Genomic DNA, 16141 nt, shown 5'->3' on the forward strand with positions numbered 1-16141 from the left:
AATTTAACGCTACCCAATCTAAAAAGCTATCTAACAACAGTAATTTAAAGCTAAAGCTATGTTAGAGTTTTTCATCATGATTATGATAATATCCTCTATTAACCACAAGCTCATCTAACTCAGTTTAAACTTAAACTTTTCAATTTAACCATATTCAATATCATTAAAGGCTACTGTTATTGCAATAAGCTCATCTCTCAGTTATACAATTCCATATAGTTTTCTTTGTGCCATGTCCTTTTTACCGATTGCAGTCTTAATCTCAACTTGAAGTCTGCTACAAGTGAGTTGGACTCTCACCCACACAACTCTTGATTTCACGTTTTTTTGGAAACTTTACTACGATATCAAAATTGACAAGCGCGCCTGATTAGTGCTGCCATCTGGCGGATTCAGCGCGAACTACGAGATCGATACCGGAGTAGACTTTCCGTGGAAAACGGCAAGACTTGCCCAGATAACAATTTCGTGTTGTTCGGATATTTTTTAGTAGAACCGTCGTTTCTACTGTTCTTATCGGCATCAGTAAATAGTGTACTTATCTGCTGCATACTTTTGGATAAGCGACTCCCCATGTAAGTACAGCTGACGCTGAAATAAGTTGCAAAAATGTTGTGATGTGAATCTTCCCCAGACAGCCTGGGAAAATCTCCAGTTTCGGAAGTGGTATTTGGGGATGATTTATCTCCTAGATTTCCAAAAAATTACTTGTACTCTCCTATCATTTTTCTCAAGTCACTGAATTCGATAGATTAAATATATATACTGCTATGATCCTCTCCATAGTGGACTGTAAATATTTTTATTATGAATGGAAATGGTTGTATGTTTTTATTAGTGGAGGGGGCATGTGTTATCATTCATTAAAACCATGACAACACCTGTACTACACGTCTGTCTTGTAGTAGTTTGATAGTAATTGATTGTATTTGGCTGATATTTGTTAAACTCTTTGAAAAACATGTTAAACAGTTTGGATTGTTGAGAATTATCTCACAAAATATGTGGCAGTTTGTTTCCTAGACTAACTTTTCATGTGTACTAACTTATGGTATCTGGACCTACAACTGCTTTTTCTATAATAAATATCATTCTAAAGGGTATTTTTTGAAAAATTGAGGTATCTTCGAAATGATGTAATTTATTGATGATCCCAGTTTTCATTTGGAAATTGTTTTTGGGAATCATATAGCTTTTAGTTGATCCAAAATCCAAGAATTTTTGGCTTCCAAAACAAAATATTTCAGCTTCACTAAATCTATTTGAATCAATAAATAAATGTATCAACTTTCAGTTTTACTGAGGAGATTAGAACAATACGCTCTCGTTCCAGATGCTATTAATTTTGACTTGAATGTTGTCAACGCTGATATTTGATTATCCTCCCGCCCTGAAATCGGAAAAAATATATTGAATTGGAAACCCAAAAAAGTCGTCGTTGGTCATTCGTTTTTTACACTGATAACCCTCCCAAGATTTGATTTTCAGTTCCCCCCCCCACCAGAATTTCAAGGACACAGTCTGCGTTCAAGCCCACCTTCTGTGTGGCATCCCTGGTAGAGTAGACATTGTCAAATGAATCAACTATCATAAATAAGTATTTTTTTTCTGGATTCAAAAAAAAAGATGGAAATTGTTGAGTTTGAAAAAAGATTAATTTCCTTCAATTACTCATTTGGATGATGATAATAAGATCATGATTCATTGAACGTGGAAAGAGTGATTTTGAATTAAAAAATAGAGGTCAAACTATCAAGACTTGAGAGAATATTCTTGGATTATTAAGCCAATAAATGATTTTTCCCTCAAATTTTTCATGTATTTCCCATATTATACATGATTTGTTATCAGATTTATTCCAACGTTCTCGTAACATTTCTCATTGGGAAAATCTGATAACTTTCTGATTCATTTGATAGAATTTGTGTTTTTTCTGAATGACTATTCAAATTTGTGAATTTAAGAATGATAAATGTGGGGAAGTCCATCTGTGATAGGAATATTTTCTCTTCTTGAGAAACCATTTCTGAATGCATTTTTATACACAGTTCTTATCTTCTAAAGCTGTTATATTTTCCATTGGAAACAACTTCATATCTGAGACTGCTGCAAATGAAGAGTTTAGGTGTTTGCAATAAACTATCACCAATCCAACATTTTCTCCAATAAAATTCACTTCATACTGTCAGCATTGGTTGAATGAGAAGCAGTGTGATGTTTTATATAATGTATGCTGACAGAGTGAATCTCACTACAGGATCTTATTCATCAACGTAACAAAATCCCTAACTTTTTAAATTACATGCGAATTTACTACAAGACTTGAAGCTAGGTACATCGATTTCTAAGGCATTCCCTGAGTTGTAGGAACAGACAGAGCACAGAAGCACATACTCTTCCATCCTTCTCCAGCTCTTTTTGCGATCATGAAGGCACCTCGCATCTAGGGGCTGGAAATTCTATTTTGTCACGTGAGATTGCGTGTATGAATTTTGGCAGAGGGTAATTTAAGAGCAGGGAGAAGGAAAAATTATGAAAGTTGATGGCATCAGAATACAGACCATCAAGAAGGTTGGGGTGAATATGAATTTAAAAATTTGATTACTTTCTTCGTTAACCCATAGGCCTATTCTTCAAATTAATATGATTAAGTATATTGTTTGTAGATGAAATGAATTTTGTGAAATAAGTGGAAAACAAAATCAATTCTTCTGAAGAAGAAAAATTCTTCTTTCTTCTTCTTCTTCTTCTCTATTCCTATTTCCTTCATCTTCATCTTCTCCCTCATCCTATTACGGAAGTAAGAAGGCCTACATGGGGTATTGAAAAAGAAACAAATCAAATGTTAATACTTCTCATTCAATTTTCATGAAATTACACATTTGCATTCGGAAGTTTAAATGGGTTTAAGACTAAGCAGTTCAGACTACTTACATAAACATATTATTCCTGAGTGATTTTCACTAAAGTCAGTCTACTCGTGAAATTTGACGTGAATTTTCTCCGCCCGGGAAACCTTTGCATCGTTTTGCTTCGTATATCAAGAATGCTTGACGTGACCTATCTCAGGTCAGGGGATTAGAAATGTCAAGCAGTGCCCTTCTGCCCTTCACTGCTGCACTGCTCTGAAACTCTACTACCGTAGGCTACTCAGAACAAAGCTCTAATTGAGTCCCACACTCATACCATACCATACCAAACGTAATCTGTGAATTCCATGCACATTGTTCTAGTCAAGTCAAAATACTTTAAATATTCAATTATCTTCTAATCTAGGATAATTGTGTTCAATGCCTTCTCATGAGTTTCGAATGTGAATTAGGATTAGCATTGAATTAGATTACATTTTTCAATTTATCTCGTGCATTACAATATCAATTTGGTTTTGAATCATCGATTGAGAGATTATTGAAGAAGTATGAGAGATATACTATCAGACATCTTTGAGAAATAAGTTAATCTATTTTGTTTCAGATAAGAGTCGCCATGGAAGCAAGAAACGAAACAGGATGCCAAGAATATGGATAAACCAACCAAGGTACGAGAACATCATTATTAATTAATATTATGATTCAGGTTTGAATAACTTTTGACAGAACCCATCTTCAATTTTTTTTCTTCAAGATAACAGAATGACTGATCTAATAACTACATTTTGAATTTAAGAAATCTCCTTACATAAATTCATAGAATACGTAGAGTTCAAAGCAAATGAGTATTAATAGTATTACATAGTTACATAGTATTAATCTTGTTATAATAATAATTATAAGCCTTCTTGGAATAATAATAATTTATAATTTCGGAAATAATATGAAGTTCATTCATTCATTTATCGTATAAAACACTATAAAGCAAAGAACAATCTTCTCAATTCTTTCAATAATTCTATCAAAAGTATTAATACCCTATTCGAATCCCTTTTCTCCATTCATTCTTTTACGATGATTCAGGTACATTCAAATATAGATGCATGATTTATTAATAGGGAAATCGTGATGAAGAAATGTGTTTATTCAAACAAATATTGTCCAGAAATTATATTATTTGAATAAGGGAATATAATATCATCAATATATCATTATCATCACACTTCTAAAACAAACTCTCGATTGGAAAATCCACAGATCTTAACTTTTAGTTGAAAGAGATGCGGCAAAAAAACTTTCTGAAAAGTAATTTGTTCTTCCATAACAGGTACAAAATCATTGAAATATTACTATAATGTATATTTTTCTATAATTTCAGATTGCCACCATGGCCGAGTTAGTCAACAGGAAACCAATGCTCCGAGGTAGGAACAATATTTCAATTTATTGTATTCATAATAATAAATTATATTCCCAATTTCATCTATTTTTCCAATCAATCAGAGACCTTTGAGATACAGTAGTTTGATAGACCTAGTTTGAATCAATTTTATCAAATATTCCAGTAAATAGAAGCACTCAATGATATGGAAGAATGAATCATAATAAATGGTGCAAATCTGAATAATATACGATATGCGGATGATACCATCACGTTTGCAGATAGTCTTGAAGGATTACAACAGTTGATGGACAGTGTAACAAGAATAAGCTCATAGTATGGTTTAGAAATAAACACAAAGAAAACAAAACTTCTGATAGTGAGTAAAGAGAACATTGCTGGAGCCAGCCTTTACATCGATCAAGTTAGGGTAGAAAGAATGAAGCAGTACAATTATTATCTAGGAACGATTATTGATGAGAAGTGGGATAACTCTCAAGAAATCTGGTGTCGCATCGAGAAAGCCCGTTCAGTTTTTATTAAAATGAGCTCACTCTTCAAATCTTACAATCTATCTTCAGAAATGAAGCTCCGACTCATGCGTTGCTACATTTTCTCTGTTTTGCTGTATGGTGTGGACACCTGGACTCTGAACAAAGAAATTACCAGGAGACTTGAAGCATTTGAACTATGGCTTTACAGAAGAATTATAAGGATATATTGGACACAAAAAGTCATAAACGCAGAAGTACTGCAGAGCATGAGGAAGGGAGCAGAAGTTGATGAACACCATAAAATGCCGGAAACTCCAATAATGAGGAACACAGAAAGGTACGGGCTACTCCAAGAGATCCTTCAGGGCAAGATAAACAGCAAGAGAAAACTGAGTCGAAGAAGACTAGTTGGAAGACTAGTTGAAGACTAGTAGAAGATTAGTTGGAAAATCTGAGGAAGTGGTTCGGTAAAACATCAGTAGAACTCTTCCGAATCGCAACCAACAAAATCAAGATAGCCAACATCCGGAACGGATAGGTACTTAGAGAAGAAGATTCCAGTGAATATTTTCTGGCATTTTCCAACCAATATTATCAATTTTGAATTTCACTATTATTTTTTCAATATTTCCCTGGATGTTTCATTCAATTATTCTACTCAAGACATTCTATTCGTCTCTTCCAGAAACGTGATGTTTCCGTTCAATCTAGAGGTCCCAGAATTTTTATTTTCCAGTACTAACTCACGGTGTACCTTCACCTTTCATTTGGATCATGCTTTTTCTCCTCCCACTCGAGAATCGTGTCTCGTTGTTTATGTATGGCGTTCACCAGTATCCGCAATAGGGTGGGCCGAAAAAAATAAGTTTTTTATTTTGAAGTTGTAATAGCTCGCAAAAGTGTCTATTTTGGAAGGGGAACACAATGAAATAAAAAAAATTGAAATTGGTTGACATCTTCCGGTCGCGCATGGGCACTAAAGTTTGTTAAAAATGTAAAAAAAACGAAATTTTTCAGAATTTTTTTTTCAACTTAAATTTTATTTTTTTGTGTTGTAATAGGTGAAAAATACTTAAAGTATAGCTTAAAATCATTGTGTTTTTTTTTTCATTTAGGTTAGGCAATATCTACCGGTGGCGCACGGAGCCTAAAATTCGCCAAAATATAGAAAAAATCACATTTTTCACAGAACATAACTTGAGCATTTTCAATCAATGTGGGCTACTTAAAGACAAGTTTGAAGAGCCTGATACAATATGATGGGTGAGTATAGAAAAACGAGCTTGGTACATTGTTTTTTATTTCACAAATTGTAGAATACAAGAAACTGTTGAATGTTATTGGACAATAAAAACTGAAATAGAAAATGCAGCAAAACTAAATTTCAAAACTGTCCAATTCTATGTCAAGAATCAAATTCATATGTTTATAAACTACATGTTTCCTTCAAATGGAACTCTGAAATCTGTTTTGCTTGTGTAATTGGCCATAGACGATCTTGACAGAAGATTTGCTCTTATGAAGCCATTTTGGTTGTGAAATTCACAAAGCGTTCTTGAAGCTTCGGTGACAAGTTTAATGCACCATTCTACTGCCTGTGTGTGAACTTGAAACTTTTTAAAAGTAGAGTTCCAGTCAGGGATGGATTCACTGTTGAAGTCAATGTGCGCTTTTAATGCTTTGTCTGTAAAGCCCCTTAACAACGGAGGTGATGGAAGTGTGAGATTGGAGTCCATCCAGTTGATTAATTCAAAGTAGTCTTGTGCACAAAAGTTGATTTTTGGAGGGGTAAATGTTCTTATGGCTTTCCTTCTTTCATCGACCTGCCTTGACTATGGAATTCTCCGGAATCCGAGCTCTCTTATATGTTTCCTGTTATCCTGAGTCATTGCCAATAATATGTGTTCAGGGTGTGCAAAAAAACCGTTTCTCTCGATTACAGGATCAACAATGTCAAGCAGGTCTTTTGGTAAATACCTTGTTGATTTTATGGTTTGGTACACACGTTTTGGACCGTCAGTGAATAGTCTACTTTTCCTATTGCAAACCACATTGGCATATATGAGCGGTAGCACAAATAGAACGAGTTTTTTTAGTTCAGGTGAGGGGCTTACTTCACTTACCTAGAGTCTGAGGGTCCTGTAGGCTTTTGTCAACCACCTAGAATGAGATAAGTGTCCTGGATCTCAAGCAGCCAAATCTTCTTCACAAATATCTGATTTAATTGCACTAGAAACATCGAGTAAATATTGCTGATCCTTACTGAGTACCTAATTGTCTGTCTTTTTCATGGATTTCACAGTCAATGTTCTGGAAGGCAACTACTGGGAACTTTTCACAGTTAGATAACTTTTCACCGATTGGCCCTTTAGAGGAAGTAGGCCCCATTGTTACGCCATCAAAGTGTTCAAATAAATGCTGAAACGGCAACTCATTCAACTGTATGAGACAAATTTCCCATTGTAGAGGTCTTCTCAAAAATAGCTCTATTTGGCGTATCAAACCAGATTTCAAACCTGTATTGACTGCAGTACCATCGCAGGCAATCACAATCAAGTTTTCAAGAGATATTTCATGTTAAGATAGATGAGAAATAACAGATTTAACGATTTCTTCTGAGCTTCCAGAGTTTGGAGTAACATGACCAATGTAGAGTGAGCTGAGTTCTTGAATAAGGGAGTAGTGCTCTTCTTTTATAACTCTACGATACTGTTTCAAGTGGGCCTGCTCTATCACCAAAGTATCGTCTTTTCTTCCATTTGAAGGAAATATGTAGTTTCTAAACATATGAATTTGATTCTTGACATAAAATTGGACAGTTTTGAAGATTTAGTTTTGCTTCATTTTCTATTTCAGTTTTTATTGTCCAATAACATTCAACAGTTTCTTGTATTCTACAATTTGTGAAATAAAAAACAATGTACCAAGCTCGTTTTTCTATACTCACCCATCATATTGTATCAGGCTCTTCAAACTTGTCTTTAAGTAGCCCACATTAATTGAAAATGCTCAAGTTATGTTCTGTGAAAAATGTGATTTTTTCTATATTTTGGCAAATTTTAGGCTCCGTGCGCCACCGGTAGATATTGCCTAACCTAAATGAAAAAAAAACACAATGATTTCAAGCTATACTTTAAGTATTTTTCACCTATTACAACACAAAAAAATAAAATTTAAGTTGAAAAAAAAATTCTGAAAAATTTCGTTTTTTTTAGATTTTTAACAAACTTTAGTGCCCATGCGCGACCGGAAGATGTCAACCAATTTCAATTTTTTTTATTTCATTGTGTTCCCCTTCCAAAAGAGACACTTTTGCGAGCTATTACAACTTCGAAAAAAAAAACTTATTTTTTTCGGCCCACCCTAATCCGCAATTCAGGAATAGCTGAGTGTACTGCCGGTGCACAACACACTGCTGGCGTTGAATTTCAATGCGGCAAACAACAAAAAGATGAGCGACTTTCGTGTTGACTAGTTTGCAATTCACTTCAAACTGTCAGCATTGGGTGAATAGGAGCATTGATATAACTCGAATGCTGACAGTGGATAGATAGCGTCTCTCAGTCTGGTATTTCGGTCACATACATGCCAAAATTGCACATGACGACAAATGTTGTTTCCGACTTTATTGTTATCTTGGTAGTATTGACAGATATCCTGCATTATTATTACAGTAAAATATTATTCTTGCAATATTCCATTTGATTTTTATATATTTGAAGACCTAAGACCCCATTTTTCATTATTTCATTGGATAACTAAAAATAATATGAAAAATAGTATGTTACTCTGACATGGTATGAATGTTCCATGTACAATTATTGTACCTTGCAGTAAAGTTTTCATTCGGTACTTTTATTCAGTTCAATTCATTTTATTCAAAAACTTTATGCATTACATAGTATGTAAAAACAAACAAAAGGCGATATATTAGTTTGTAATATTAATATGAAAAACAAGTAGAAAGTAAATGAATAACTCCATGCTTGGACGTCAAGTCCGTGTGCATGGAGGAAAGTGCAACTGAATAGTACAGTTCCATAATTATATCCAGGCTGTATGAAGTTTTTCCTCTCTTGAGTTAAAAAGAAATATTTTTTAATAATTTTCAAGAATTTTTATCAATAATTGAATATCATCTATTAGGGAAAAAAACATTTTTAAGAATACTCGTCAATCAACACAACACAATATTTCAAATTCTATTCTAAAGTATATCCCTTTTAGATCTGTAAACGATTGAGCTCTATACTATAATAGTTTTTTAGAAAAATTTATTGATAAATAAAGTGATGAAATAATAACGTCCTAGCTCCTGGGGTATGAGCGAGTGAACTTCAGTTAAAATATAAATATGAGTGAGAAGCTTTCTATAGAAATATATTTAAATTTTGCCATCCATAAAGCATCGACAATTAAATCCTGTTTATGTTGAGGTTTCATTGAGACACCTCATTTATTGAAACGTTAACATGAACACGTCTTAAAGATTCAATAAATCATCGATACTTTCATGGATGGTGAGATTGGAATATGTTTCTAAAGAAAACTTCTCACTCATATTCATTATTTTTACTGAAGTCTACTTCATACTCCACGACTTCCATTATCAAAATTACTTATGAATCTTCTTGACTATATTCCACTCATAATCATTCTATAGAATCTTTAAAATAGAATTTTAAAGATAGATCTTCTCTATAGAATTTTAAAATAGTTTCAATTTTCCACACGTGCGATTTCATGTTTAGAAATCAAATTACTGATTCCTCTCTTACATTCACATCATAAAAACGATATTCACGAAGGAATCTAAATTAAATACAACTTATTCCAGGTTCCTTGATATACACGATTTGTTGACTTCTTTGTAATTGTTGAGTATCGCATTTTAAGTGATAAGTGACCATTTCATGGGTAATGTAATAATTTTCGGCGAAAATTTCGGTTGAAAACCCCTCAATATTCTTCATAATGTATGGTATTACAACTTTTTTCCAAAACCACGTTTGCATAGGCCTAACTGAATTCCGCTTGTCACATGACGGTATCGTCATCAGAGACAGTTTTATTCCCCAAGGATTGATCCCCTCTTTCTGACTGTGAAATAGTATTCTACCTACCCACACAAAATGGAGTGGTTTCTCATGTTCATACAGCCGTATAAACTATTTGTAAGTGTTATTAATGAAAGGATTGGAATAATATTTAGCATAACATAAGAAATAATTCAAATTCAATCCAACCCTTAACATATTGGTTCATAATACTTGTTGGATAATTTATTTGAACGAAGCTAATCAGAAACAACTCTAACTACACTGAAGTCTCTAATCTGCATCGAAAATAAAGTGATATTAACCAGATAGTTTGTCACAGCTCAAGGGACTTCAAAGCTACTTGAAGTTGAAACGAGTATGTGAATAATACCATTTCATTTATTTTCCATATAGGCTACTACGACAGATTTGAAATTTGTCATTCCTGCAAGCTACTACACTCTACCGGCCATTGCTAGAACTAGATAAGCATCGACATGCATAGTAGCCGAAAATGTTCAAGACTATCAAGTTCAATGTACTTACAACTCACGCTTGCGCGTTGAAACTGTTCAATCGTGCTTAAATTCAGTAGCCAGTTGAAATAATTATTAGTTGCACGAAGTAATTATTAAAACTAAATAAATTCCCTATTGAATTATCGTTGCCCATTTACATTATTCAATCGACTCAAAATCCGACAGGCTTTCAAACGAACAACGTTGTTTTTATTACAACCTAGTTGAATCTTTCAATTTCTGTAATATTTCAATCGACCATTATTGATATTTGAGAAATCTGAAATCAATGTGGAGAACTTGAGAGGTTTATGTTCTTCTACTTTGATTTGCGTAGGTGATAACATGACAAAACTATACTCACTTCCTTTCATAAATTAAGGTTCCAAACGGGTTTTTGGTAGCTTTTTACTGGTGGCAATATTCATAGGTTTTTATGAGGATACTATCAGGCTATCAAAATGAAACCCTCTGAGTAATTTTTCCAATTATTACTGTTTAAGATAATATGACCACCTGAAGTTGAAATTTTTGCGACAGATCGTTTCGAATTCGGTTCGGTAAGAGATTTTATCTATGAAATTTTGAGGGTACATTTCTTCACCGTATTGTTTATTGTGAATCTAAATAAGTTTATTGTTTTCCAAATAATAAATAAAAAAGACTGAGAAGAACTCAAAATAAGTTTTCCTGACAAGTGTGTTGATAAAAATTCTAAATAATTTGAATTCTGTCAAATAATATTATTGTAGTATTCGAACAGTTTTTCACGATTTAAAATAGTTAAGGTACAGCAACAGTTTCCTATCCCAAGGTTTCCTTCCTCATATCATGCAAGTATCGTATTTTGTACCAATATGTAGAACTTTATCATGTCATCCCGTATCCGTGACAAGAATATGGAAAACTCACTGAACAGTGAACAGATCTCAACTTGTGAGTTCGGATGGAGGAAATATGAGCTGCTGTATGAACCAGCCAGCCACACCTCTCTCTGCTCCTGAGTCCTGAGCCAGGTAGGGTTTCATTACATGCTGTGAAAATCAATGCTCTCATAATGCACGTATGAGTGCACCCACATACCCAGACCCACTTACATACGTGCACATCCAGAGATGCTACAGAATTCTCAATTGTAGGTTGAAAAAACTTATTTTTCACTATAGAATTCTCACTTTTTTTGGTAGGTGAGTAAAATAATACATGTAGTAACTTATTGGTGGCATTATCAATGTGATTGATACGCTTCACATATAATCAGTGAATTTTTATATTTAAGAATGTTTTTCGGACTCAAAAATGTTGATTCTTTTATCCCGAGGTTTCTAAGGCTAAGGTCAATTCTGAGTTTCACAATTAGTATATTCTTATCCAATCATGACCAATCTACTAAACTTGTCTATGTATAACCAGTACTGTAGAGTAGCCTAATTTTATCAATACCGAACTTGACTATGATGTCAATTCAGTATTATAGTTCACAGAAGGATAGTTATTCGTATTTTATTATCTCCAAACTTGACCATTCATTTTTTTATTTATGTGGATATTCATCTGGGAAGCGAAACTGTAATATTAGCTTTTCCAAACTACTAGAATTGACACTACTTCAAACCAAATAGTTTTTGTGAATTGATTCAAGATTGGACGACTGTTTACCCCTGACTGTAGAGCAGTTTTCTCAGTAGAGAAGAAGTGACATTTCGGTAGCCTATCCATATTAGATGTAATGACTAGCAATTGCCAACTGCTCAAATTTTCAATATATCTGTGATTTTAGCAACTTCAAGTCCATTTATTCAGTAATCCCACTATAAAACGAACGTTCTATAAATTCTAAAAGTACAGTAACGTAGAATGTCAACAACTACTTCATTCCTTGAGACCTTCCAAAAGCAACGCATTTCCCTTCGCCAAACAACCACTAACAAAAAGAACTAATCAATAAGTTGACATTTGTAATTGGATTTGGGCCGAAAGGTCGTCCTAGGACAACACTTGAGATAAATGGGGCAACGATAATAAGGGTTGGAAGAACAACAAATTAAGCAGAAAGGCAATTGATTGCGAGAAATAATGGGGAAGGAGTTGTGCCTACAGTGAAATTCATATTATACTGTCAGTAATTCTCTTGAATAACACGAATGCTTCCCATAAAACAAATGCTGACAATGTGATTTGATACGTGAATTAATTGGGTTTTGTCAATTGAATATCAAAGAACTCTAATTATAAATATCAATCTTCTATTTGATTATTGATTCTCAATTGGATTTCAATTCTCTTAATTTGAATTCTCATTTCATGTCCTCAAATCTCTTATCATATTCACACATAATCCTCAACATAACGAGCATTTTTCTCGATTTTCGTAGATACTGGATATACTGCTAGTCTCATTCAAAGAAACGTATACTGGATATACTGCTAATCTCATTCAAATACTGAATACTCGAGATACTGGATATACTGCTAGTCTCATTCAAAGAAACGTATACTGGATATACTGCTAATCTCATTCAAATACTGAATACTCCAGATTCTGGATATACTGCTAGTCTCATTCAAATAAACGTATACTGGATTTTCGTACAATGGATATATTGCTAGTCTCATTCAAAGAAACGTTTGGTTAGGGTAGAGAGCAAAGTATGATATTTGTATTCTATTTAGTTAGATTTTCCGGAGCTCTGTAGGCTACTCCAGTCACAGAGACTGTGTTGAGCGAGTGACAATTTGGTTACCATGACAACCCCCCACGAGCTACATAAACAATAGGGGATTTCTTTCCCCCGAAATACTGTGAGTTTTATTCCAAGCTTTCCCCTCAGTTCATTATGGCTCGCTCACTCGAGACTGTGTCTACAAACTCTTAATAACATATTCTTGATCCCCCATTCTTCGAGTGCATGAGTTCAATTGAGTCACCGCAATTAGGCATCCATTACTATTGTTCACCTCAGTTCATAATGTTTCAAGAGATTTACCTCCTAATAAATGTAGTTTTCCCAGTTCAATTATTTTTACTCCCCAATGAAGCATCTCTCTTGTAAATCCTTTGACATTGAAGTACCTTCTCAAAGCTTACTCAACCAACATCGATTTCAAAAGTACCAGCTTGTTCAATCAATTCAAGGAGTACGCCTAACGTAGCTCACGAGATCAAGAAAGACTTTGTTGTGTCTAGGCTATCTTTGAAACTCGATATGACTTTTTACGTAAGTTGAGTTTTAACTGAAACTCTGGTAAGAAACTTATCATAACTTTTCAGAGAAGTTCCAATTCATAAATTGAGTTATATCAGTGGATTAAATTATTCCATATTCATTGTACAGCATTATTGGGAATGCTCTATTGCACTGGATCATGAAGCTAAATACAGAATACTTTGTGATATATTTCCATCAAAACTGTTTCGAATGAACACGTTCATTCGTCGTTCCCGGCTGCCTCAAAAACAGTCGTCAGGTTATGTCAGAGGTCCTGAAATCGATCTGATGCGACATGAAAACTCTGACACCAGACCTGAGCCAGCCAGGTCACTCGATATTATTATATAATAATTATTATCAAAATGTAAACCTAATAGACATTTTTTGCTTATACTTGTGTTTGCGGTGAAAATTTATGACATCTTATAAAGATTGATGTAACTTTGTAATGGATTCATAATTCTGCACTAAATCACCAATCTTCATAGTTATTATACATTCTTGAAAATCTCCAGTCACTGATTCAAAATATTAACTGTGTATGAAAATACGACAATATTCCATTTACTGCAACCCAGAGAGAGAGAATATGATTAATATTTTCACGCCAAATGATAGACTTATGAAAATTCACTTCAAGAACTATCAAGGGTTTGTAGTTCGAGGGATATTCTTGAAGTGCTAGCGTATTCTTGAAGTACTGGAAAGTTTGTTGGCTCCATGGGGCGATTTAAATATGCTCAGCCAGCCTCTCTATTGGTCTGAAACGAAATGATCTTGAAAACGATCGTCGCTACAAGAAGTGAACCCAAACAATGGCTCAGAGTGGGCGCCTTCATAAATTTCAAGCTTTTTCCCTTCTTCTCCATCTCACTTTTTTCGATACTTTTCTCCTCATTTTGGTCCTTCTCCCTTGCTCTCAGTCATTTTCCACATCCTCCTCCACCTTCACGTCCTCCACCACCCCAATCTCATCCTCCTCCTCCTTCTTCTTCATCTCTTCCTCCTCCTCATCATTCTTACTCTTCACTCTCACCACCACCGCCTCATCGATTTCCCATTCTTTGTTCACTCCTTCTAATCCTTTCCCTGATAATTCCCCTTTCTCCAACGTTTTTTCTTCTAACTCTTCTGACTTCCCTTTTGCCCGAGGTCACCATCGACAAAATACTCTGTCAGTCACCTGCAGAGGAGAGCTGGAAATAGACTTTTCGAACGATCTGAAGACATTCAGGTTCTCCACAATCAAATATTCTACTGAGACTGGCGCCTATCGGAATGCTTGACCGGTAAACGATACCATAAATTCTTATTTCCTTTTCCATTAAAACCTGAACGTGAATTGATGATTTGTCATATGGAATAATTGGATAGGATCGTTGATAAAGCTATTGGGAAGAATCACTCTCATCGATTATGATGCTCTTACCATATATTATTATCGTTGCGCTTCCTAGATGAACGTAAATGGAAAGTAAAAAAGTAAGAGGAACGTAAATTCACAAGTCTTATGTGAATGGAAATATGATTGAGGTGATATAAGAAGCATATCGTGCACATAGTATAAATCCAATTGAATTTATTTTTCCAGAGAGAATAATTATTTTTTGTTCATCAATATGAAGTAACTACTCCATGGAAAAAATATTATAATAGGCTATAACATTGTCTCTTGAATCCGGTCCTTTGTTGAACAACTTCTTTGAAAAAGTAAAGCGATATGAACTTTCGTACAAAGTATATCTCCTAACATGTTTTAATGTATCATTTTTTAATGAGCATAGATTCAACTACAACCGAGGTTTTCTACTTTTGTAACTGTACTAGAATTTCTGAACTAATTAATTTTGAAATTCATGAAATGTCTTCAGTATTTACCTCAGGTTGTTCCGATCATGACGATATTACTCTCTTCTCAAGTTATTTTAGTAACAAGCACCGAAGTACATGTACAAGTATTATGAAAAAAATAATGGAAGAGAAAGAGTTGTTTGTCTCCAATTTTAGTTAAGAAGAACGTAACCAATTGTGATCTACAGCCTGTAGAAAACTCACAAGACGCCACTAAAAACACCCCTGGTGTGATCTTGAAATAACAATGACTAATGCCATTAGAACGAGTGCCTCAATGAAAAAGTCTCAACAGAACTTGGTTTGTCTGTCGATAGGCTGCTTACTGAGATTTTCTTCAAACTGTCAGCATTCCTAATAGATAGCATCATTTATTCTCATATAATCAATGCTGACAGTTCAAAGTGATTGTCACTGTAGAACTAGACAAGTCATCCCAAATATATTTGGGGAAATAAATAGAAAACATCAAAGACTGAGAAGGTTCCCTTTTTAGTTATTTGGAGTGGTATAAATCAAGAGACTTTGTGTTTTGTTCAAATTAGACACTGTGAAATTGAGATGAACGTCTAGAGTATAGGAGAATAGAATTGATTGAGGAATTTACTGAAAAACTGGATCAATAACTTTTTATTCATATTGGGGTATTTATCGAGTATTAAATCATTGTACATCTTGAATCATGCAATTTTTTCGTAAATGATCCACTTATCATTTACTTCTGATCAGTACAGCTTTCACCCTATCACTTGTTGGGACTGTTCAAATATAATAAT

General features: G+C 34.1%; 1 protein-coding gene across 2 annotated transcripts in view; it reads left to right on the forward strand.

Moving 5' to 3' along the window:
* Nucleotides 1-427: 427 nt before the first annotated feature.
* The window catches only part of LOC111050470, a 102885-nt gene continuing 87171 nt past the window's right edge, over nucleotides 428-16141 (forward strand). For both annotated transcript variants that reach the window (XM_039433976.1, XM_039433981.1), the window contains exons 1-3: nucleotides 428-575; nucleotides 3475-3538; nucleotides 4249-4294. In XM_039433976.1, the coding sequence (XP_039289910.1) occupies nucleotides 3521-3538; nucleotides 4249-4294 (64 nt within the window). In that variant the 5' untranslated portion in view covers nucleotides 428-575; nucleotides 3475-3520. The remainder of the gene's footprint in view (nucleotides 576-3474; nucleotides 3539-4248; nucleotides 4295-16141) is intronic.

This window comes from Nilaparvata lugens, chromosome 8 (genome assembly GCF_014356525.2).
Source record: "Nilaparvata lugens isolate BPH chromosome 8, ASM1435652v1, whole genome shotgun sequence".
Taxonomy (NCBI): domain Eukaryota; kingdom Metazoa; phylum Arthropoda; class Insecta; order Hemiptera; family Delphacidae; genus Nilaparvata; species Nilaparvata lugens.